This window comes from Sipha flava, unplaced genomic scaffold, assembly GCF_003268045.1.
Source record: "Sipha flava isolate LNK unplaced genomic scaffold, YSA_version1 51_pilon_pilon, whole genome shotgun sequence".
Taxonomy (NCBI): Eukaryota; Metazoa; Arthropoda; class Insecta; order Hemiptera; family Aphididae; genus Sipha; species Sipha flava.
The window spans coordinates 562,424-588,314 of record NW_020273468.1 but is presented as its reverse complement, the minus strand read 5'-3'; the positions used below and the strand labels follow the sequence as shown (position 1 = coordinate 588,314).

General features: G+C 37.2%; 1 protein-coding gene and 1 long non-coding RNA gene across 2 annotated transcripts; both read right to left on the bottom strand.

Moving 5' to 3' along the window:
• Positions 1–28: 28 nt before the first annotated feature.
• LOC112690717 lies at positions 29–2,588 on the bottom strand. The gene is made up of 4 exons (XM_025564788.1): positions 1,213–2,588; positions 578–1,135; positions 238–443; positions 29–142 (listed from the first exon to the last, which is right to left on the bottom strand). The coding sequence occupies exons 2-4, from the start codon at positions 924–926 to the stop codon at positions 29–31; spliced, it is 669 nt and encodes a 222-aa protein (XP_025420573.1). The 5' UTR covers positions 927–1,135; positions 1,213–2,588.
• Positions 2,589–4,140: 1,552 nt separating this feature from the next.
• Positions 4,141–25,891, bottom strand: LOC112690773. Its single transcript, XR_003149249.1, has 3 exons — positions 25,702–25,891; positions 15,164–15,221; positions 4,141–5,156 (listed from the first exon to the last, which is right to left on the bottom strand). It is a non-coding gene; the product is annotated as an uncharacterized LOC112690773 (long non-coding RNA).

Genomic DNA, 25,891 nt, shown 5'->3' with positions numbered 1-25,891 from the left:
AAAATAAAATTCAGAAATATTTACATATCTAGAAGAATATAAACTTGCCTTCGTTCGCAATAGTGTTATAAAAATGGTAAAACGTTTGCAATCGTTCGTCACACTGACGCTCTGATATCACAAAAACTAACTGTCGTAATCGCTACAGATGCCATGTGATGATCATAAAAACTCCAAATCGTAAGAAACATTCGACCTCAATCATAAAGGGCTTATTCGTCGATATTTTTTACTCACTTTGGCGTTTTGCGAACCGGATCTTTTGCGGCGTTTTATAATACAATCGTGTGTCTCTTCTTCTCTGTCGTCGACCTCTACGTTAGTGGTGTCCATAAATTCTTTTGCGTCCGCTCTACGGGGACTGCCGACCTTGGTTCTTTTAGCGTCATCTTCTTTGCAAAGATCCACTAAAAAGCATTCCTTGTGGACGTACGCTTCGCATCCTATACACGCATAAACGTAGTATTAACTGTCGTTTCAACAATTCCGATGAAACGTAATCAAAGTTCGGTTCGGAAAAAACCAACTCTTCGCCTCTCGTTCGAACCATTTCAATAAAATCAACGTCCATACGTACTTATACATCGCGCCATCTTCGAGTACGATCGTTTGGCTTCACAGAGACAGCATTTCCGAAAAAAATCTGCGAGTGTAGTTGACGTCCAAAAATTGGTTTTCGTTCCCCCAACGGCAATTTCCAAACACGTGTAGGCAAACACGTTGACAAATGGCTTCCATCGTGTATGACGTTGATTGTTCGCGAAAAATATCAAGAAAATATTATACAGTCGTTTGAAAGATTGATATAATAGAATATGATAATTATGCGGACAAGACAAATGTAGCTGCGATTTATATTGATTCTCAGAAACAACAATAGCTTGAGAATTTTTAAAACATTTAACATAATCGTTTCCGGGTTCCATAACAACAAGAAATTTGTTGAGCAAAAAAAAAAAAAAAACAAATAAATACGGCCAATCACTATGAAGAGGGCTTTCCAAAGATATTCTAGCAATACCATCTCGAGAAATCCAAATGATCCGATGAAAGCCCCAAAATATTTCATTAGGCGGGGCCAATGAGAGACCAAATGTATGGTCGAGCCTTGCGAAAATACGATTGCATTTGTTGACTATAAACACAAATATAATACGAGACACAAATTTAGGTTTTGGGCATTAGATAATCATATAAAATCACAGTACCTACCGATTTCCTCTATATTATTTTTTTACTACTCGAGAACATAGAGTGACGAACTTTATCACGGCAAACGCATCATTGGAGCAGTACATCGCTTCGACGCGGGGGCGGGTTTAAGGGGGTGTCTAAGAGGGCAACATCCCTCCCCTCTTGGAGCTGAGCTGTTTATTTTTCTATGTTAAGTATTATAAAAATTATGATAAATCAACAGTTATAATTAAATATCGTCATTGTGAAACAAATACATTAAAATAAAAAAAGAATTATTTACTTCCGAGTGACATATTCTGTGAATTAAAATTATATATAGACCCATACGACTAGCTACATTTTTTAAATTTAAGTAGTCCCCCCTATTGGCGAGTGATAAAAACCGCCACTCCTTTGGCGTGCACGAAAACACTTAGGTGCGATATTCAACCGGTGCGTAATGCGTATTGTATACCATATAGCATCTCAACGATACGGGCAGAGCTGATTCGAATCGCGTTTTAAAAGCATGTGTACCGAAGTGTCTCGGCGCGCGAGTATAAAATATGCGAACAGGGATCGGTTGAATGATACAGAAAGAATATATGTATAACCTCGAATACAAACAGTTCGCAAAGAGGTCTGTATTTGAATATTTCCAATAAAATATCCACTTGGACGTCCCGTTCGAGTGACACTTGAGAAGCTTTTAGCAAAAATTGCTATAGGATTTTTGTTTTATTTTATTTTATTTTCTTGAACCGCTAAAGAAAAACATATTCGCTACTAATACTATTGTTATTATTTCTTCGGGGAAGATTTTTAGCTTTAATTCATAAACATGGTCTACTTGCTAACTCACTATATATATATATAAACCTATTATTTAGCTAATCTCTTGCTTTTTTTTTTTTTTTTTTTAGATTAATGAAATGAATCTCCGCTAATAAGTTTCGAATCCAATCAATTTACTTTTGCACCAAACGAGAAGTGCAAATCTAATCGTTTGCAAATCATATTCGGAAAATACCGTTTCGGGAAAAAAACGAATTCTCTTGTGTAACAATACGTTATTTGGTATCGTGTTTGAAAATACATCCACGTTCAGTTCGATACAGGAAAACGTAAGATCGAGTAGAAGGGCGTCAGCGGCACAAGACGTTGTACGTTATTGTCCTTAGACGGACTCGAGGTACAAAAACGGTTAGAAAACCAACAACATCGCGAAGAACGAGAAAATACCGTGTACATCTTCACGCATCGGTTACGACGAGATTCGGTACAGTGTACCCATACGTACTGCTCGGTTCTCGCAATTCTCATTCGGTTAAGTACCTCGAGTACAAATATTTTGTTTTCCACGACCGTATATATTGTAACAACGTACACTCCGCGTTATTATATTAGTTAAGGGTCGGCAACTCGCGGCCCGCGGGCCGCATGTGGCCCGCGAAGCAATTTTTTATGGCCCGAACAAAGGTGGTTAATTTTTGTGTTTTGTTTTTGTTCAATAAAATTTCCATAAAATTTTCAATACTATTCAATTATTTTTTCTTTGTTAATAAAACCTAATCTAACCGTTAATAGTTGTCGTTTATTCTATGTAGTTATATAGTCAGTTTAATCTATAAAATTGTTATTATTATCTGATCGGAGTTGAAGATAATGATGGCTGCACTACTCAGTCATAGGATAAATTAAATATACTTATATATATTTAAAAATTAAAATTTTAAATATATTTAACCTATGTATTTAATACATACGTGTTTTATATATTTAATCTATGGTCATAGTTACTTTGCGTTTGTAGCGATTAGTATTACACCGTGATTACGCCCGTACGTGTGACTGTTTGCGTTTGTAACAATTTCATTTTACAAGTAAATTATGGCGACTAAAAAAAGAAAAATTTGTAATGAACATCGTTTTTTTTTAATAATTCTTGGGTTGATTTATACTTTTTCGTCGAAAACAAAGGTAAGCCATTATGTTTAATTTGTCAAAAAATTAAATTTTTTCTTAAAACCAATTTTTTCCAGTAACGTTCGTATTTTTTACACTCAAATTTCTATATAAAATAATCAAATATAATAACAATACAATTATTAGTATATATCATATGTAAAAAATTTTTTTTTTAATGTGGCCCTTGATAAACATTTGAAAAAAAAAATATGGCCAGCGTGGTTCAAAAGGTTGCCGACCTCTGTATTAGAGCAACGAAAACCGTATTGACTGCGATAGACGTGTGCACCGAACGAAAAATTCTATGTTTAATATTATTACTCGATAACGAAACATTATCTTACTGTTGGACAAATATTTAACTAAGAAAAACGTTAACGGTCAATACCATTATGTGCACGCACATGTGTATTGTAATGTACGAACTTTTCATAAATAAATCAACAACTACTGACATTTCAATAAAGTTAATGTTTATTTGAGTACTTGTGAAATTCTGTCAATGATAACATTTTAATTTCCTCATTTTTTCGTATCCTACTCCTAATGGTTATACTAAAGCTTTGTTGGGGGTAAAATCACCCATAAGCTATAAGCTATTAAGTTATATGGCTTATAAAAAGTATGTTTGGTCTTTGGCGTGTATGTAATGTAAATCCTGTAACGAGCCCGACTGTGCAATACTGCTGTATAAAATAGCGATTTCCACAAGTCTGTTATGGGTTTATAATACAAGTGAACATTTAACTTTATTGCTCAATGCAATATTAAAACTCTCTAGGGAACTTTAACTTGTGTACTATTAGTACATAATATATAAATTAATCTCTATTTTAGATTATTTCATTTTTATTGAAACAGACGAAACGTAATCGTGTTTCTTTCAGTTCGTTGACGCTTACACGAGAAAAAAACTCCAGTAGTATTCGTTTGTGATTAAGAATAAAATTTTAATAATGATACGATTTTGTTTACATTATTTTACGTATCCTCCAAGAAAAAAAATTCGTTACACCACTGATTGTGTATAGTATAGTTAGTACGTTTCATAAAATTATAATAATATCACCGTTGTTTTTATATTTAATACAGACTATAATATTAGGAATACTTACTCGTATGATTTTCCATTCGTAAATGGACCGATATTATAATATTATTTTTATATAATATCGCGTTATAACATGTTTCTTGTACTACGTAGTGTTATGTTCTTGGGGCATTTTTAACTAGCCGTTATTGCTGAAGTATTTGTAACTATTTATTCAGAAATATAATTTGAATATTTTCTAAACATTTAAATTATAATATTGCGCATTATGATTGATTTCCAAAATATCGAGCAGGCATTAATCGAACCATATCCAACGACACAAAAATATTTTATGACAGTATAATAATATTACGAATAAAATTGGTTTCTAATTTGTGAATTATTAATAATGTGAAACAAATATCTGAACGCCAATTGGACCAAATTCTATTCGAAAATGTAATCCAACTGTATGAAAATCTATAGACAACGTGCTGTAGTGTATTTGTTAGAAAAAAAAAAAAATAATAAAAAACATTTGTTAACACCAGCAAAGCACCGCGGTTGACTTTGTTGGAAGGAAAACGGTTACCTACTGTTCGTTGCAGACTTTCGGAGGAGATGCAGGTTGCCAATAAAATGCAAATCGTACGATAAATATACGCACATTTTACTTTGCATGAACACTATTTAAATATTTTTCAGCGATAAAGTATTACATAGGAGTTTATTTTTTTTTTTTTTTTTGCCCCTCGTTCGTTCTCCTTCGCCGGTTGGGTTCGGTGGCTTCGACGTCGAATACCGCACGAACACCTTTTACTCCGCGGCGCGATGCCCGTGTTGTTTTTACACACAGTAGCTTTTGAGTTGACGATCGATGAACCAACGTTTGTTCTTCGTTTTATTGTCGTATTATCGTTATTATTACTATCGTACGTCCACCCTCCGACCGTTGCGAAACACTAAAGGAGTGTATAACCTGAACGAAAAAAAAATAAAAAAAATACGATCAATATGAATACCGGCGCTTTGAACGCAGTTGATAATACTGCAAACACACGATCCTGGTTAGTGCAACGCATAGTTTAACGCATAGTTGCACTGCGCAACACAACAAAGAGTGCTTTCAAGTGTACGGCTGATGTGTTTGTTACGATCCCATAAACCCTACGCACACGCCGATCGGGCAACAGACGCTGAACTGCGAGCGTAAGCTTTTCCGCGGTTTGTTTAATACGCGTGATACAACTAAAGCGGTAAAATTGCGATTCGAACCGAGTCGCAGATCAAGATCGCGACTTCGTGCGATTACGAAGTTTGTTTACCGGTCAAAGCCTCGGCGGCCGGAACGTGACCGATTGCGATCGCTGACGATACATAACGCACGTGTACAATATTCGTTGACCGTCACCAGTCGACGACATCATTACACGGAAGTATGTTTTACGCGCGTATAACTCGAACTCCGTGAGGGGAGGGGGTTGAAAAAAAAAAAAAAAAAAAAAGGAGGAAAGGAAAAGCATTCGAATCTATGCACGCTTCGTATTACTGGGACTGGAATGGTTTATATACGTATACGAGTATTTATTTTTTTTCGACGAGTCGCACGCACTCTTTTTTTATTAGCTAATCACATTACTGAAAACCGCTGGTTTTGTTCGCGGGCAATAAATCGGCGGACCGGAAGAATCGTTTGCGCGCCCGTCGAGGTGGGAAACGCGTGTTCGGCGGCACCGGGCAAGGGGAAGCTGTGGCAACGTCCGGGCCGGGCTTTTAATCGGATTAACACATCTTTCACCGGTGTTCGGGATTAGCTAAAAAGGGATACCCCATCCCTCCCCGGTCCACGGCGGTTTACGGGCATTGTGGTCGGGGGCGGTCGGGCAGCGGGGCACCCGTGATTTTGATGCATTGGCCCGTGACCACATGTTCGGTTTTTAACGCGATTGCCTCTCCGCGGAAACGCAATCTCTTATCACCATTGCAGCCGCAATTGTTGGTTCCGGCAAATTAAACTCGCGGCCGATCTCGAATGCACATAAATTTACCGGACAAAGTGTACGGTACACGTATATACGTATATCAGTTGTGTGTGTGTGTGTGTGTGTGTGTATGGTGCGTCTGAAATTTGATCAATTCCTCAAACGCAATAGATCGGAATAAAAAGCGTTTTACGTGCACAGTTCGCGCATTAATCCCGTCGCATCGCAACCGTAAGTGTACAGCAAACTCTCGCTGTATCGACTCTCAAGGGGAACGGGAAAAATTCGAGATATCGAGGCTTATTAAAATTTTAAAAAATAAAAAATACCAATACGAAATTGGAATACATACAATTCGTATGAATGCTCAAAACTATACACGACAATATACAATCGGTTAATTTTTTTAAGAAAAGTCCTGTCATTAGAGTCACTTCATGTTAGACAGAACATGATACAGTATAATAATACAACATGACATATACATTTGTTATTATATTATATTATATACTATGTATTATGTATGTTTTATGTTTATTTTGTTGCAATATATATGTTTAAACGGACAAATTAACATCCAGAATGGAATATAATATTTGGATTTAGCAAATTATATAATTTGTTTATATTATTGTTAACGAACGTTGTAATTATCTTATCTAATGGTTCTGGTAAATAAATATTGTATAGTATCTTAATCATTTTATTCATTTGGTCATTTAAAATGATTTGTTATTAATTTAATACTTGTTTAAATAGTTACACATAAATTAAAATAACTTTTTTTGATTAAAATCACTATTCTCACAACATATAACTGAATTATATTTTATATAAAATTTAAAAAATATAATAATCTAAATCGGAGATGATTTAATTTTTGATTATATAAGATTTTCTTCGAATCGTGAACTATTAATTCACCGAAAAATAGAGAAGAAAAAATCTTCTTAATTATGATTTTTGTCTTACAATTCCAGAAACCCTGTGGTTTAATATTCTTTTACCAGATCAGAGGTACGTTCTATTTCCCGAACAGAAAATGCGCCGATAATCGGGCAACACAACGTGCAAGGTACAGTGAAAACTGTCTAAAGCGGAATCGCATGAGACCAACAAAAAATTTACAGTTTTTACTGTATTGTATTGTGATGTAAGGCTATCGATGATCTACATATTAATATTATTTCAGTATAATGAGTTATCCGACCGTAGAGGTTCGTGAAGGATTTGAGCACAGCTCCGCTTCGTTTTGTCCATGTGATACGTGTTTTTTCGTAAAAATTACCACACTATGGTACGGGACTAACCTAGATTAGTGCTCGAGCGCGAAGTCCTCCGATAAGACTGTACGGACAAAAATCGAATATACTTGTTTCCCGTGTTTTATGAGCTGAACCTTAAAACGTAAATCATTTATCGAACTTTACAACTTTACAGTATTGTATCGATTCCGGTGATGTTCTGGTTTTTAAATAAATTCTAATAATAGTTCTAGCAAGATCCTAGTTTTAAAAATTAATTAAATTTAGAGTTTGTATACGGTGCTCAATATTCAAATGGTTGGGTTTGGTCCAAAACCAATTCTTTTGGTTGCGGTTCAAATCCCTGACATTTTTCACAGGAGTCAAATAAAACAATTTTTGTAGGAAATCATACGAATTCGGAACAGACACAAACAATATTTGTTTGACGTGAAAATAATTTTATCAAAGAAAGTGCCAACTTCAAACAGGCAATTGACAACTGAATTATTAGAACATAAATTGGGTTTTAAATTGCCCCCCCCCCCCCCCGATAGTATTTCCACCTGTTGGTACTCGTGTACGATAAACACGAGTAATTATGGTGGTTATATCGTCCAAGTTCTCAGGGAAACCGTTTGTTTTAGTGACTTGTTTTTGTTGAAGGTATGGGCAGATGCAACGAGAGTACTCGTCACGCCGCCCGGAGATACTTTAATAAATTAAGTGCAAATGCAAACACACGTGTAACCGAATCGAATTAAATCGTCTAACAAGTATGATAACGACTTAAACATGTTCGTTTGTTTTCGGTAGTGCTGCTGCTGCAAATAAAACTCAACATAACTGAAGAATCATTTCACTTCGGATTCGGCAACGAAACATCCGACCGCGGACCACGGCTGTTCCGAGTTGCGTTCTTACGTTTAAAACACGCCATTACTGTTGTGTGCACCTGTAGGGTGATTTTGTATTTACTTAAAATTATTTCATGTTTTTTATCGATTAAATAAAAGAAAAATGTCGAAATCGGCTAGAATCAACGGTTTGATTTATACAAACGAAACGTTTGTACGAATCAGTTAAGCGTGTATTGCACACTTATACATTGTTGATTTGGAAGAGGGGGGGGTCGAAATAAATCGATGGTCAAACCACCGGTATGACCGTCGGTCCAACGACGGACTTTGTACAAGACATTGGTCGTTGTTAGTATCGTTTCGTAAAACGTTCGCGATGATCCACGTTCGCAACACCCGAACGAGCCGTCCCGGTCGACGTCCCGATCGGCCGACCCGTTGCACCGCGAGGGATTTCGTCGTTCACACACAGAGATGTCCTCAGGACGAGGACCGTTTCGACCTGTTATGGTTTTCGTCAACGTCAACATTGCGCGTCCACGGGCGATTCGTCGTGTCCGAGATATGTCGCATGCGACACGGATAAAAACGCACTCGTCTTTTCCGTTTTCGTCGCAGACCGACGGGCAACAGTACCTACATGTAATGGGACTCCCCCACCGGGGTTAGGTTACCGGTGCTTTTTATTGTATTACTGTTATTATTATCACAACGCTACCGCCCACCAGAAACGCGCGCACGAAACACAAACGAACGACAAAGGGTTTCCATTTGAACAATATAAGCCGCGACACGTTTAGTTTTTTTATTTACGTTTTTTTTTTTTTTTTTTTTTTTTTTTTTTTTATTATTTTTTCTTCATCCGAGCATTGTTGTTTTCGTCGTGTGCGTTTATAAATGCCGAGTGTGTTCCCTGACCTTTGGTTGCGGTCGTATTCAAATTTTTCGTGGTCCTTTTGTACACTTGCGCGCGCGTGTATAAATATATACACGTCGGAAAACAAACGCGACCGATACGCATTGTGTTCAGTGCGTGTAAACCAGCGTCAACGCGTGAGCGTCTGCGTTCACAATGCACGTAAAGATCATATGAATATCATGTCGGTTTTGGAACGGCACCTCGTGCACACCCGTAAGGCTATCGGCGTCGTATCGAAACCCGTTGGGATCCGATTGTCCGTCCGCGTGTTGATGACAAAAAAAATACGTACTCGTTGTTGTCCGATTTCTCGTTCGACTTTACGTTCACCGTGAATGGGGACCGTTCTACAGCCGTTTCGCACGTATTTCACGACAGCTAGTTTTACTCTCTCGACTCCTTAGGTGCGCAGCGGAGTGCCGGGAGCGGTTTCAAACATCGGAAACGCGACGAATACGGCACGGGATTCAAACAGTTACCCAACACTCCGGGTCGAAGTTTCGCGAAAAACGCGGGTTTCTTGTCGGATTCCACGAAAAAAAAAAAATAAAAAAACAAACGTTCTATTACCCAGTCGCAGACTACAAAAGTCGCAAACGTACAGTTTCGAAAATTAAATGTACACACAATATTTTCGCCGTCGGTATCTATCATCATTTCGTTTCAACAACGTCGAGTATCAAACCTCTGTTACATGATTTTTAATTTAAACCTAAACAGTATTGTTTAAAATCCTCAACATTTTCTCGTTTGCATTTGATTTTATACTCGTTTAACGCAGCGCTGTGCACTTGCAGAACGTAGATTTTATATACATAAAACTCGCCCGATTTCTAACAGTATTTGCCGGTATCGGAGGCGGATTTCCCAATGGGCAGAGTAGTCCGTTGCCTAGGGTGGCAACATTTAGGGGATAGCAATTTTTTAGTGCTTTATTAAAATATATCATTCGAATAAAAAATTCGAATTTCTTAAGAAAATTATATTTATTATCGAAACAACAGTTTTAATAACGATTGTTCATAAAAATTATCAGTACGTTTTCATTAAAATTTGATGGATGTCTATAGAAATTTTTCCAAAGTAGACTAAATAACTAAAATCTAGAAAAGAAATCGTCTGAAAATTCGAACGAATGAAGGCACTAATATTAGTATATTATATTTAGTAATCAGGGAGGTAAATTTTTCGTGCCTATAGCTGTACAAAAGTTAAATCCACCTCTGAGTGATATATATATATATGTTATATAAAAATTGGAAACGGAGTATAGGATTTGTTTTAAAATTACACGTTCTACAATAGTTTTCTAACTAAAATCTAAAAACCATAAAGAAAATGTATTATATTATATTTTCACGCATTTGCGTACTGAGACATCTCGACGTTATTTTTTTCATGCGGCAAAATTGATGCTTTTAAATGTAAAAAAATGTATGTACTATATTCAAACAAAATTTGTTTTTGATTGGAGACATTTAATGTCTTCGGTTTATACATGCATTTTCAGATTGTGAACATTGTGAGGATTTCATAAATAAGTAAATAATTTTTGCGATATTTTTTAGCCTTTTCTATGACCAAACTTAAGGTTCTTTATTTAAAAATGAAATAATCAAAAGTACATTAGCAAGATCAATTTTTCGATTATCTTGTTGATTTTTCCTGCGTAGAGAAAAAATTAAGAAACCTAACACAGCATTTCGTCCACCAACAATTTATACTTAATTTTCATCTTTGATGAAACAAATAGATTTAAACGTTTTCAAACGCTTTACCTAGAGCTAATTTTAAGTCATACCTGATGGTTAAAAAACACACGAGTGTTCCGAATGAAATGTTACAGTTAAAAGGATACGATCGTACAGCATACGAGTTCATCTATACGCAATCACACGGTAACCGTTAATGATTATAATTGTATGATAAACCTCGACGTAGGTGCCGGTTATTCGATAGGCATTCGTACGTATTTCGTGCACACCAGTAACGCGTATTATTATTATTATAATTATTTAGTGATGGAAGTGGCGGTGTCTTTGAGTAGTAGTCGGCGTGTGCGTAAGGGCGGAAAGATCGGAGAGGATTCGCGCAGGACGGGTTCGCACGTGAAATTGCTGCCGCAGCCTACCGAGAAATTGACGTCGCGTCTTTTTGTCCGCGTTAATGTTTCTTCATGAACGCTTCCACGTCTGCAATTAACCGCCGCCGAAACCGTACTATATATACGTGTATGCTGTAACCGGTGTGAATGGTGTGTGCGTGTGTGTAAGAGAGACAGATAGTGTGTGTGTGTGTGAGAGAGAGGGAGAGTCGGCAGGACGACCCTTTCTAGGTGTATAATTTCGTCGGGCGAATGCAAATCAGCGATGCCAAACACACACGGGAATTGATGGTGACGACGTGGTCGGATGCTGCCGCGGCAAAGGACGCGCGGGCACGGGGTTGCGAGGTGGTATTTTGCGGTTTGATGAACTTCAATACGGGTGCGGCGCGGCGCCCCGTGTGTACACCGTCCGCCGTCCAACCCTTCTGCCGGCCCGGCTGTTTCACGCAACAACCGTCACCGCACGCACTGCACACACACGTGTACACCGTATACGCGTGTAGGGAAGCGGCGCACACAAAACCGCCGCACCTCGTCAGTGATTTGCTAAATACCTTCTGTCCGCCACCGCACGCGGTGTTCATTATGCATATTATACCATACGGTATACGCGCGGTGGCGACGATTGGCCGTGGCAGTTTCCGTGGAGAAAAGCGCGCGCGAATCAACCTAAACCGTGTTCATCGGTACGCGACGGGCCGGGAGAGCGGCGGACGCGCCGTGCAAACTTACCGCCGCGCGAAAGGGTCCAGGAGAGCTGTGCACGGGTGTAGGTGTAGCCCGTGTATATATGCGCGTTCGGCGCGAGAATAACTCGTCCGCCCCCGGTCCCGATCGCGTGATATTGAATTAATTATTTCCCCGTCGCGACACAACTGCACTACATACGCGGACGCGGCACGCACATATAGGTTCGCAACCGAAATACAACCCTTCTGTTTTCTACACCTGTACACGAATGTTGACGAGTGCACCCCCACAGTTATTATAACCGAACCACGTGCACAACACACACTCCGCGGCGGCCCGCACGCCGTGTACGTTCCAAACGATATTGTTTAACAGGCGTACTCGCGGTTACGTAGTGAAATCTACTAATACACGCGAATAACTTCCGTTTCAGTTCCGAATTCGTGTGCGTTACGCATTCAGATGTAATACGTACAGGACCGGGATCAATAGCGTATCGGGCCTGGAGCCTAGCAGTCCAAAGGGCCCTTGATCCTTACAATATTTATCAACGATAACTGGATTTTATTTCATTAAAAAAAATGATAAAAAGTAATTGATCGTACGGAAATATCTTTAACAGTGTTTAATGTTTGACGATTTTCGTTACATGCAAATATACAATATTATTCTTTAAATGTAAAAATATATAAGTATAATATTTTAAAACTAACTTTATTCTATTATTTTCTCTTCTCTTTTTAGAACTCCGCAATAATTTCATCTGTATTTATTTCTTTTAGTAGAGATCTCAAATACAGATACAAATAATACAATTACGAAAATTAAAAAAATGTATAACCAAAATAAAATTTAAACATAAAAGGTTTTGAACTGAGTTTATGATAGTAGGCCCCTTTGGGGTCTTACATATTTTAGAGCCTGGAGTCCGGGCTCCTAGGCTCCGTGTTCGATTCGGTCCTGAATACGTATCACCTGTGTTATAGAAATCCCAAAAAGAATGTCAAGATTTCTAACAAATTTTAAACATCGATAGAAATTTAGATTTAACAACGTGGGAGGTTCCCGTCCCATACATCCTTATCCTTATAATTGTCTTTCTTATTTTCCGGTCTTATACCATTTTTCTTACTTCTTATCGTCTATTTCTTCTTTCCTTTCGGTTTATTGCACATCAGAAAAATCGACGTCGAGTCCATTTCCTAATGGGAAAGTGCTAATCAGACAGAAGAATTAAAATCAATTACGCATCGTATCACACAGTCGTAGGCGTCGAGACGGGTTGTGAATAGTTGCTGGACGATCCTAAACACGAGAATAACATACGTTCTCAGACGCGCTACACCAATCATCTGTTGGTTTTTCCTCCCAAACAGTTCGGAGAGAAAAATAAAATATGTTCATCGAGCAGTACAGCGCTTGGAAACGCGTACGTATTTGGAACCGCGTGTAATTTCATTAGGTTAAAATGTGGTCGGTTAAAATAAAATAAAAATAAAAAAAAAAAAGACTACACGCGTTTTCGTTTGTGTGATCAAGTCAATTCCTTAAATGTCTACCACAATCATTATTTGAAACTTTGTACACATCACGAGAGTATTATTAATACCGTTTGTTCGGAGTAAAAGTCGAGTTAATGGACTCCTGAGCAATCCATTAGCTAATAACATTTGTAATTTGCAAGTCATTGCGTTGGGGTTTTCGTTTTATTCTGTAAATCCTCTAAACAAATAGAAGTCATAAAATCCTGTAAACAATATTTATTGACTCTCATCGTTGATTGCCGAGACAGATATATCCGACGGTGAAGTTTATCGACAAACAATAAAATAGTGTATACATTGTTCGTTTTACTGTTTTATACCGATCGCACGAAGTACGCAGCCGCTGCGGTAGAGACGCACCAACTGTTTATTTTTGTAATTTTACCCGTATAATCATTTATCATTCCATAACTTTGTGGTAAAGTTGCGCGGGCGTATATGTTTTATTTTTATCGAAATACGCGAAAGCGCATTATGTATGCAATGGTTGTTAATTGTTCAAAGTACGATTTACCATAATATAACCCTAATTACTATGCCTCGGAAGTTGTAGCATTTGCAACTTTTTTCTATTGTTCGGATCTATTGCTTAGTAGGTTATAAATTCGTTCCGTACAAGTAACAATTAATATCTAAAAAAATTTTAGTGCTACTTTACGTCAATTTACTGTCAATTTTACGATTTGATTGTAATTTTTTTGATTTTCCTCGATTTTAAATACTATTAAATAATATTCACATTATTTAAAGTGTTTTGGTAAGATATATCGTAAGATATAAAATACATTTTTCTTAATACCTTTCAAAGATATTTAGTTTATTTTCATCTCCTGTTGTTATAAAATGTATGGTCCTGTTTTTAACCCTGATACCCAAGTGTGGGAGTGAAGGTCAAACGAAGAAATTATATGGAAAAGGAAGTATAATACAATTTGTACATACAAAGGAGCACGATAAGAGTGGGCGGGCTACGTCTGGAGAGCCGACAACAGTATTGTTAAGACGGTACTTGTTAACAAATTGAACAAGAAAAGATCACGTGGTAAACCAAAGCAACGGTGTTTAGATGTAATCAAAAGAGATACGCAGGAGCTGAGACCGGATTGAAATGGAGACATGAACCATGCGTATAATAGAGAGGAGTGGTAGTATTTAGTTTTGACATCAAAGAGTCTAAATGACCTGTAATGCTACTAAAGAAAAGAAAAATTAAAAAAAATATATAAAATAAGTATGAGGTTCATGTCAGATATTAATATGTGTCAGAATAATATAATAATAATATTTAATAATAATTGATGGTTATTTAGTGCAATAACTTCTGAGTTCTACTAATTACAATCGCGTGCGACTGAATGGACGCATTACATATTTTTACATACTTAACTACATTGTGTGAGGTTTGAGCCTAACATAGTGTATGGTTTAACGTTTTTTTACAATTTTATTAAAGCACATTTTAATGCGCTACGATTGGTTGGTAAAAAAATTGTTGTTCAGTTGAATTTTAAAAAATTTGAATATTATTATTAAAAAACTTATTATACGGTTGTCTCCACTTATATTTATACTTCATATACTTCATAGTATAAAAAAACGTATTTTAAAAGTTAAATATCAATTAAATTAAAATAGTTTACTTTTTACTCGTAGTTTTTAAGTTGACATCGAAGTGGAAAACGAAACGAGCCGTACATTCTGTAACATACGAATACCACATTAAATACGATTTCAAAGACAAATTTTGTGCAAGTTATTCAAAGGATCTTCTGATAAAATCAATAACTTTTCAATAAACATCAAATTTAATCTCAATCAACTACACAAAAGCGTTGATCCAATTAATTTGGTAGAAATAATTGTTTATAAGTTCTACTACTGGGCAGGTGCATTTGAAATGCAAAAAAATAAAAAAGGAATAATGAAATCATCATGAACAAATCTAAACCGTAAACGCGGTTACGATTAATAAGTGTAACTTAAAGTAATTGGATAAAATGATATCGAGTGCATTGCATTTAAGATATCAATGTACTGTGTACGACAATTTGAATTACACAAGTGCAAGTCTGCCAATTCGACGGAAGAACACCGTTAAATGATGAAAAACACTTAAAATTATTTGTCGTTTTAGCATTAAAAGGACGTTCAAAGTTCGGTTCAATATCGTGTTATATTTCATCTACATCATAACCTGCGTCCGTTTCGAGTCCATTTTTAATTTCCAAATTAAGTCATTACGTACAACGATCGAGTTAATAGCCCTCGTGACGGGAACAGGTATTTTAGGGAGAAACGGTTGAATTTATTACATGCCCTAAGTTCGTTTGTGATTGCTTGCTATAAGATTATTAATATTGGGTACCTTTAACTGCTGCTAGTTTCTGTTGTAGTTTCGACCGAACGGTTATTTATCACGTCGAAAAGATAACGGATCGGTTCGTATTTAAATCTGGGTTTCTCAGTGCTGCTGAAATATACTACGATATTGGGAATTGAATTATGATTGTTGCACATAAAACTGCACCAGCGTCTCACGTTTTTCCGATCATCCGGTTAACTATTTTATTTATTTTATGCACGCACACTTTATATTCATTTTGGTATACACGTGACTATATGCTACGTTATGCATTCTTTATGATAATTATTTCTAGTGAAAGCATGAAACACAAAGACGCTCAATTCGTAATCAATGTAGATCGAAAACCGATTCTTCCAAGACGGCCGAACGTGCAGACTACGTTCTTATGACGTTGTCGGGCACTTGAAAAGTATAATGATTTAAATATCGTGCTCGTCGTACGTTCCAGTTGCGAAAACGCACATTTCGACGTGACGAAAAAAAATATACCGTGGAAGAATTGTTCGAAGTCGTGGACGTTGAAATAAAAAAAAAAAAAATCGAAGTTTTTATCAATGAGATGAATTATTGGAATTGAAAAACTGCATTAAATACGAGTACGTTGCGCAGAACTTGAACTCGCGCGACGGGCGTATTCGCGTATTTCATAGCAGGTTTTTGTAGTCGTTTCGAACCGAACGGTCAGCCCTTTAAAACCGACTTAAGCTGCGCATTTCATCGAAATCACGATGTCTATTGAATCCTTCGACTTAATCGTCCGACACAACAACAATAGCATCTACTGCCGTTTGCGTATTATACGAGGACCCGTTTCTTGCGACCTTGTCTGTGTTTCGCTAGTCGGTTTATGCCTGTATTTAAATTTTCAAACGAGCTACGATCGCGTGAAATGTTACAGTAAAAAAAAAAAAAAAAAAACGCTCATAACTCGCTCAAAAATTTAAACAACGACGAAAACCGAACGGATAACGTTGTTTCCCTAAAATGTCAAACACATGCCGGTCCTCTCAATTCCTCCGCCGATCGACTTCGAACCCTGCAAGTGCGTCGCGTCCAACTATCCGTCTATCGTTTTAAAACATTACTAACCTAACCTAATCACGGTTATGGAACCCGGAACGTTATTATTACGGGCAGTCGTTGCACGCGCGTTCGTACCGTGGTGGGCGCGGACGGGTGTTCTCGTCCGGCGTTTAAAAGCGTCGTGCGAGTACGAAACGAACGGAGGATGGGCGGCGGGAAGGAAAAAAAAAAAAAACACCACCAGAAAAGGAACTTAACCTTATGTATTATTATTGTAGACGGGCACGCGTGCGCGAGCGTTATTATTATTATTATTAATTGGAACCGGATAGCATGAAAATATTCCGAGAGAGCAATTTCTCGGATGCCCCCGGAAAGATCAAATGTGCAGATAACGACGACGTTACCACTCTACGTCTACGCGACGATAAGTAGGTGTATATGTATGTGCGCAATACGTATTAAGTATATACACACCTACGTAGAAGTTTTTCATTTTTTTTTTTTTTTTTTTTTTCCCCCCCCAGTCCGAAATCAATTAAGAGATCGTAACGCTGTCCGTCCCGCGCACACGTTCCACTCGTCGTACGCTTCTCTACACGCGCACCGCTATCGGTCGAAAAAATCACCTGCTGGCCGTCCGCCGACCCTTCTCTACTTTGCACCGGCACCGAAGTCGTTACAAGTTATTGAAACCCATCGAAGTGACGCGGCCGTCGCGTAACCGACGGAAACGGACGCGAACATCTGTCCCCGACGGACGGTCGCTGCACCGCAGTACATTGTTTCGTGTTTTCGTTTTTCTTTCCGCGTACATGTGTATCAATTTATTTATACGCTCACGGTTGTTAAAAGTATTACGCGCCGCGTGCACATGATACGAGGTCGACGTTAATTTCTAACAGATAACAATCGCGATCGCAATACGCCCGTGCACGACTATTATACCCGTATTATTATTATTATTATTATTATCGGAACGCGTATTTCGGATACGAAACGGGTTCGTTATGTGCACCCGTGTGTTATGTACGTCGCATTGCGTTTCGAGACATTTGTGCGGCGTTTCTTTTCTTTTTTTTTTTTTCTACTGCATAAATAACGATACAAGACATATTTTCACCAATTTTTATCGTGAGAGTGTTTTTCAAAAAATGAAATGCCTGTTTTCGTTTTTCATTTGGTGTTCTGAAAGTGACGGTACACACAAAAATCGGACGTCCAAAACTCGCACAGCGCATTACGGAACGGAGTGTTGTTCATAATTATTCGTAATAATTTGTTGTTCTTAAGACACGTTTAGAGTTAATACGAACTGCAGTGGTCGCAACGTTTCTGGGGCACGTCGTATACCAACGATTTTCAATGTTTGTCTGCAATGTAATCGAATGGGTTAGAATTATACGTTCAGCGTTGTGTATTGTGTACGTTGCACGCCGTACTGAAAATAATTCGAACACGATACAACTGACGAATTATTTTGGTATGTCATCTGTGTATTGACATTATATCGGTTGACCCCGTACGGCAGTCATTATCGAAACGTCTACGCGGTCACAAGAATGTACATCTCGCCTAATTCTAATCGGACTCGTATATAATGACTAGGGAATGTATGCATCATTTGTCTGTCAGTAATTTTGTATAATGCCTAATTACACATACTGCCGGTTATGCATACGTATACATTTATGTTCAAGCCAGGGGCGTATACAAGGGGGTGATGAGGGGGTCAGATCCCCTCATAAACCTTTTTAAAATTCTATTAAATAGTGTTCTTAATGTGAGGAAATTATATGGAAACAAAAAAATATTGCAAATTATTATTTTGACGCATTCAATATACATCTTTTATTATTTATTATTTAAATGTGCAGGTACTTAGGTTTAGAGATTTTCCTTCCATAATCATTTTTTTGAAATTGATCCCCCCCCCCATACAAAAATTATGTATACGCCACTGGTTCAAGCCGTACCAGCAGAAACTCGTCACCGAGAAATTATACTTTATCCGCCATACATCGATTAGTAGCGTACGCAGAGCCGTATTTAGACTTACTTCTAGGGGAGGGGGCGACTCAATTTTTTTATTTAATTCAGGCTCAAAATGTACAAGTAAAAGTTTTGGTAATACTTAAATCAGGCGAATACTTATAATTTATGTTTTTTTTTTCTAATGCACTTAGAATCAACTTTTGTGTAGTTCTTTTTAACACCTGTCTGTGTTTTGAAAGTTACGCTTGTGTTTTATTTGATTTTTCACTGAGTATGGACCCGACAGAAAGCCTAATTCGTATTTGAAAATGAATTTTCGTTTCTTCGTTTGCCACGCTTTATCCGCGTCGGCTGCAATCGTGCGTCGAACAAGAGTGCATAATACGTCGTCGTCGTGCACTGTACACGCCTACTTCTATTTGAAATAGAGTCGCGCCGTAAAAAGTTGTTCGTGTATAATTATAAAGTGTGTGCGCGACATTAATTCTTAGAATCTTAAACAGTTCGAGCGTTTCTTCGGGACTCGGGAAAATATGCAAATTAATCGAGTCGATGTACGAAAACAGAAAAAAAATAAAAATTAAAATAACGTTCGGGTACTTTATTTTCGAAAATAAAGTAATTTTTAATTTTGTTTCGGATTATAACGTTATTTTATTACAGTGCGATTACAGAAAAACCGATGTTCTTGAAAATTAATCTGTGTAATAAAAGGGCTTAACGAAGAGGTCGTTAGATATACCGGATTATGTTAAAGTAAACCCATCGGTTTGTCAGACCTAATCCGACCCAACTCTTGAGCGTTCTTATATTAACGTAGGAGGTATACACGCGCGTTTTGTTCGATAGCGAGTTAAATTATTCTTTCGGTTTCCGGCTAATACAATAACGGCAACGAAAATGAAAACTCAACGTATTCGATTAATTTCTAACTATACGGACACGCTCTAACCGTATCCGACGCTTTCGGAGGGCGCAACTTTCAGACGTCAACACAGGAACAGATATCTAGTTCGAATCAACAGTACCCTGGAAGTACACACGGGTGCACTCAGTTTCATGAACCGTGGCCGGTACGCGGTCCGAAACGTTAGGAAAACCGGAACAGCCGTCGTGTCGTCCACGGCCAAGGGATGGAAAACGTGGGTTTCCCGCACGCGCACGGGGATGATGAAGTTACCGTTATTTCGGTGACGGGAAATCAAACGCCCGGCGAAACGAAACGATATTTTTATGGATCCTATTATACACGTCGCTTCGCTTCGTACGTGATATATTACTTGAACGGCGCCACAGTCGTGTCTGGCCGGGCGCGGGTTTCACAAGAACGAGAAAATCGCGACGGTCCGAAATCGATTTGACCGATTACCCGTAGTGGTACTGTGCATTTACATAATACAATATTACGTGCGACGATAATTGTCGTGTTGCGCCGAAGCCGCCGCCGCCGAAAACAAATGGGTCTAGGACGCGCGATGATTTAACGTCGTCGGAGACGGGATAAGAAAATCAAAACGATAAACGGGTGTAACGATGATTTCGTGTCGTATCGTAACGCGTTTTTTTATTTTTTATTTTTTTGTTTCATTATCAAATTGGCCGTTCCTAATGGACCGCGTGATCCGATCATTTCGGACTGTTAACGACGTGTACACGTGATCGAGTGCGATTTCGCGTGACGAATATACGCGATTTAAACGCGACGCCTCTCCGGGTTCAATCGGCCATCGAAAAACGCTCGCCGTTCACGATTTCCGGCACATTTGACGTCGCCCAAGCGTTACTCTCGTCCCGTATACTCGAGCATACTAACTTACCCGAGTATACCGTATAAGTCTTATAACATTATCGTTTTTGACGCCGTGTTGTGCGCGCACGCACGACGTTCCTGTTTAGCCCTTAGAATGCGAATCGTACGTTGTTCGGGATCACAGTTCTTCTCGTTCTTCTTCTGCCTCGCGATCGACCGTTCGGATCATACGTTCAAACATGGTCCGTGCCACTTTTCCCTGCCCGTTGCCAAAACATACCGATCGACATTTGGAACCAACATTTCACGCGTCTTTCCCGATTTTGTCTTCCCGCCTCGGCCGCGGAAAAGGTCTCTTTCTTTGCAGAACATCGCGAACCGTCTGCCACTAATGTTTCCTCTTTTCTCCACGCATGCTCTGCCCACCGGAGTCTCTTTCAATTTATTTCCCTTATTGTATATTGTACAATGTAATATTTTACTTATATTCGTAACATTTTCGTAGGGTCGCGTTGCGATTAACATGGAAATTTCCAGCAAAACAATCCCCTTTACAGGAGTGAAATTATAATATTATTCAAACCGTTATATTTTGAAAATCGAAATTTCCACCTTTTTTAAAAACCAAATACTTAAATCACTAATATATATGTTCCTATGGATTATACTGTCTGGATATTATGTTATATTACCTAGATCCGATTTATAAAAAATCATCATCCTGTACTCGAGTATCTGATTTTTGGGTATTATAATACCGATAGGTATATATTTATGTGAATTATCGCTCCAGCGATTCGATCCGTTCGACTAATTTCTTCGTTGAATCGTCTAACGTCGTTTGTGTTCGTATAACCAAAAGTGTATACAGCATTTGAATAAAGTACACGAGGACGAAGATTTGTATTTTTATATATCCTTCTTCCTTTTCCATCTTTCTTTTTCCGCGAACGACTTAACCCTCGCTCTCTCAGCACCCTATCCGGAGAAAACTCTGCGAGTGTATGTGCGAGAAGACATTATACAATATAACCGTTAGTTCTGTTGGCTTTTGTCGGAATAAATTTTAACCCCTTCCCGTTGCCACCGTCAAGATTAAAGAAAAAGTATTGCTTTTCTGTTAACCACGCCCTTTGTTCTATACCCGGCGTGGTAGCAATCGGCCGCACACTTATATTCCGTTGAATAATTCATTTAAAAACACGCTTCGCCACCACCACAGCGTTCGCTCAAACGCACGTTTTTATATATAAGAGAGGGAAATAGAAAGAGATAGGTAAATATAAGTAAGTAATATAAGGTGTATAATGTCCGTATATATAGTGGTACCTGCTCACGACGATATCGTTCAAACTTCCAAAACCTCGTCCGGTATGATTATACACATTTACACACACACACAGTCACCCGTAAACACACGTGCACACATATAATATATATATATATATATATATATAGTACAGATGTGGTTTAGACACATATTTAACATTATATATATTTTCTATTGTGAGACGGTTCCCGGCTTACACAATTTGGGTTTATTTACCGTACGCGTTTATCGATTTTCATTTTTACGGTTTTCAAATTGAATTTCAACACTACTCCCGTTCGTATAACATAAAATATACGTACAATAAAATGTCACTCGCTTATTGATCCTTGCGTGAAAATCAAACGGATTCGCATTTGTATGTATATGATGAGCGACGATATTTCAATAATTTTCGATAACGTATCTATCTAAATGTATACGTCTTATATTCATTTAGGCTGGTCGAAAGTACCCATGGACGACCTTAGGTGGTAGCTGACCAGAAGGTAGGAATGCACTGTTGAAGATATTTAGGTATATTTTGAACATGTTGACAACGAGGAATAATTGATATTCAACAATCGCACGTCGTGGAAAAAACGTAATCGCGCACCCGTCACACACCTGATGTAGTGATCAGTGGCGTGGTGACGTGTGTTAACCTGATGCAATTACACCGGCCCTAGAAATGTACGGTATATTATTGCTTATAATACATTTACAAGTGACAACCGTCGAAAATTATTTATAATTATACGAAAAAATTGTTGGTCAATATTATACAGTGCACAGAATACAGTTTAAGGGGAGCACGTTATTCTTGTAAGGATGCGTGGGATGTGTTTTAATGCAACTGCACCAGGATCTGATTTTTAGTTACCACGTCACGGGTAGTGATGGGCTGAATTGTTTGATTCCTACCACCTTAGTCGGTAGTACCGTGTGCGACTAATTTAGTTACCCTATGTGGTATAATTAGTCATTAGACTAATTATATGTTATTCGACAGATTTTTATTACTTGGCTTATTTTTATTCGATTAACCATTAACGAAACGTACTTTTTTTACTCATTTTAGTACTTAACAATAAGGATTATAACTAATTTTAACATGAACTCTATTAGAAATATAAAATAGAGAAAACATTAAAGCAAAACCAATAACACCATTAACATAACCCATAACATAATATTAACAATATTATTAATACAGAAAAAATAATTATATACGTGAATTGCATTAATTAAATTTAGTATACATATTTATAAGTTTTATACATTTTTATTTAAAAATATTAATATACGTACATTTTTTGGATGTGTTCTATTTATTTTTGCATTCATAATTTCTTAAAACGACCGATCTGCATATGTTTTTTGTACAGATTCAGAAAAAAAGTCCACCAATATTGACTTCTACAATATATCTTTGTGTATTATAGTTTGCTATTGTGTCATTATCGGTATATATTTTGTACGACTAGTTTTGATTAGCCCTACGGGCTACAAGTATTCGACTACGAAGGAAGCTATTTTTAAATTTCTTAAAATTAGTCCGGTACTGCATTTTGCAGTAAGTACTCAGTCGCTGGTCAGTTATCTATTAACAAAACGGTCAAACGAAATTTTAGTCGATTGATTATTAGTCGAATTAGTTGACTAATAATTAAATTGATTCATATTGATTGCGTAAAATGTAATCGAATAATAATTACTCGATTACATTTTACGCAACCAATATGAATCAATTTAATTACTAGTCAACTAATATCAACGATGTATAAACCATTTAAAATTTATAATTTGTTGTTCGTACAAATCTAAGTAGAACAATCGAATTTATATTAATCGGTAGTACGTGATGAAAACAGTCGGTAATAAAGATTGGTCGTTTCTGCCAATCACTAATCTGATGTACGCGGTATACGAACATTAGTGGACTTCAGTGGAAATAGTTCAGTTTCAATCGTAGAATCATATTGTTGCACTTTTGCAAAATCATACATTCAGGTGTAATAATAATATGGGAACGACTTAATCCATTTGTACCGTGCATAATATTTTCGCGCATCGCTTGCATTTATATACAATACAAACGCGTTGTGCAGCTGTTTCGCGTACCAAGTGCATTGGTCGCAGTACACAACTACGTTTGGAAAAATTATGAACAGAGTGCGCCCGAGATTGTAATTTTAATGAAAACTCTGAAATGGTATTCAAATTTATACGAACATCGCACCCGCGGTACGGTGCACATATATACACGTCCTTGCCGCAATACCTGTGTTGTTTTAATTAATGACTACAGCCAACAATTGAGTCAGTAGGTCTTGAATTGCGTAAATTAATAACAACGCGGTCATAAACACACGCCGTCCGTGCGCTCCCCATCTGTATTTATGCTGCCTCGAGTACACAATATTTTCGTTCGGTTTAAAGTAAATAAAAACAGACTACCTACCTACCTACCGAAGCTGCGCACAGTTCCATCCGACCTTTACAACAATTGATAGGAATAGCAAATAATTTGACGCGAACCGTAGCGGTCTATCCGTAGACTGCTACAAATGTACGTAAAAATCCGTCCACAAATGAAATCTCGGCCAGGTGCTTAAACGTATTACATTAAACCCGATTCATTTTTAAAAAAAAAAAAAAAAAACGATCAAACCGTATTGCGGTTGAAATATAATAACGACAAATAATAATATATTATTATATAATTATATTATTTGTTTATGATATTCGCTAGGAAAACTCAAAATTTTACTCTTACACGCTCACCGACTACGATTATACATTTTTTTTTTTTATATGTTTATATGTAATAAATATATATTCCCGTATAAATTTATTTCTCAATTACAGTTTTTAAAAAGTAACCGTATTGAACCCGAATGATTACAACCTAACATTTAAGTCCAGTCATCAATATTCCGTATTATGTTATACTTGCCCTTTACGGGGCTGTCAATTATCGCGGCGTAATCGTTGTTGAAACTGTGTTATCTCTGTATGTTTTTTAAAAACGACCTCTATAATCAACAATCGAATTATTTGGTTGAACCGTCGGACAAAATAAAAACCTTACACGTACAATGTATAGGACTGAAACGAGACATATATTGGTTATTGATTACTATACGTAAGTGTATCGATTAAGAATATAAACTTTTGGTCGTAATCTGAGTATGAGATCACGGTACAACACACATTTTACCAGACGATTAGAATAAGCAAATACCGAACTCGATCGAATAATATTTTCCGCAATTTTTCGTTCAGTATTTTCTAATCGGAACATTGTACCTACTGATAAAAACGTAAAAAAAGACAATCACTTGTCTGAATAGTTAATTATCTGCGTGTTCAATCCTTTGTGTTTACAAAGAAAAGCCGCACGGTGAACATTTGGTGATATTTTTTTACTACATCACGAACAAACTAATGTAGATGAAAAGAACCAAATAGTTTGGCTCGAATTCTAGAACAAAAATATAAAACAAAAACAGTAGGTACGCATATTACATGCACTATTGATGTTTATTTCTGTTCGCTATTAATAATACATGATATTAATTTATGCAACATTCTTTATAAAACTCGTTGGGAAAACTCAAAATATTTTTTCTACACACTCACCGAACATGAATATACATTTTTATTTCGACAAAACGAAACGTGTACGTAATTATGTATCACTGCGCATAGTTATAGTTTGTGCAATACGTACCCGATCGGCAAATCCATTTTTCTGTTTTCAGTATCATCTTTATGCGATCGACAGAGATCGTCGAATTTCACTCTGGAGAACACCAGCTGTGCACAACGCGATTAATATAGCTGTATGGGTATAACGTCTAGACAGTTTGGAAACATTTTTAATTCATAAAAGGAATAGCACGTAACACTCGACGATTGCA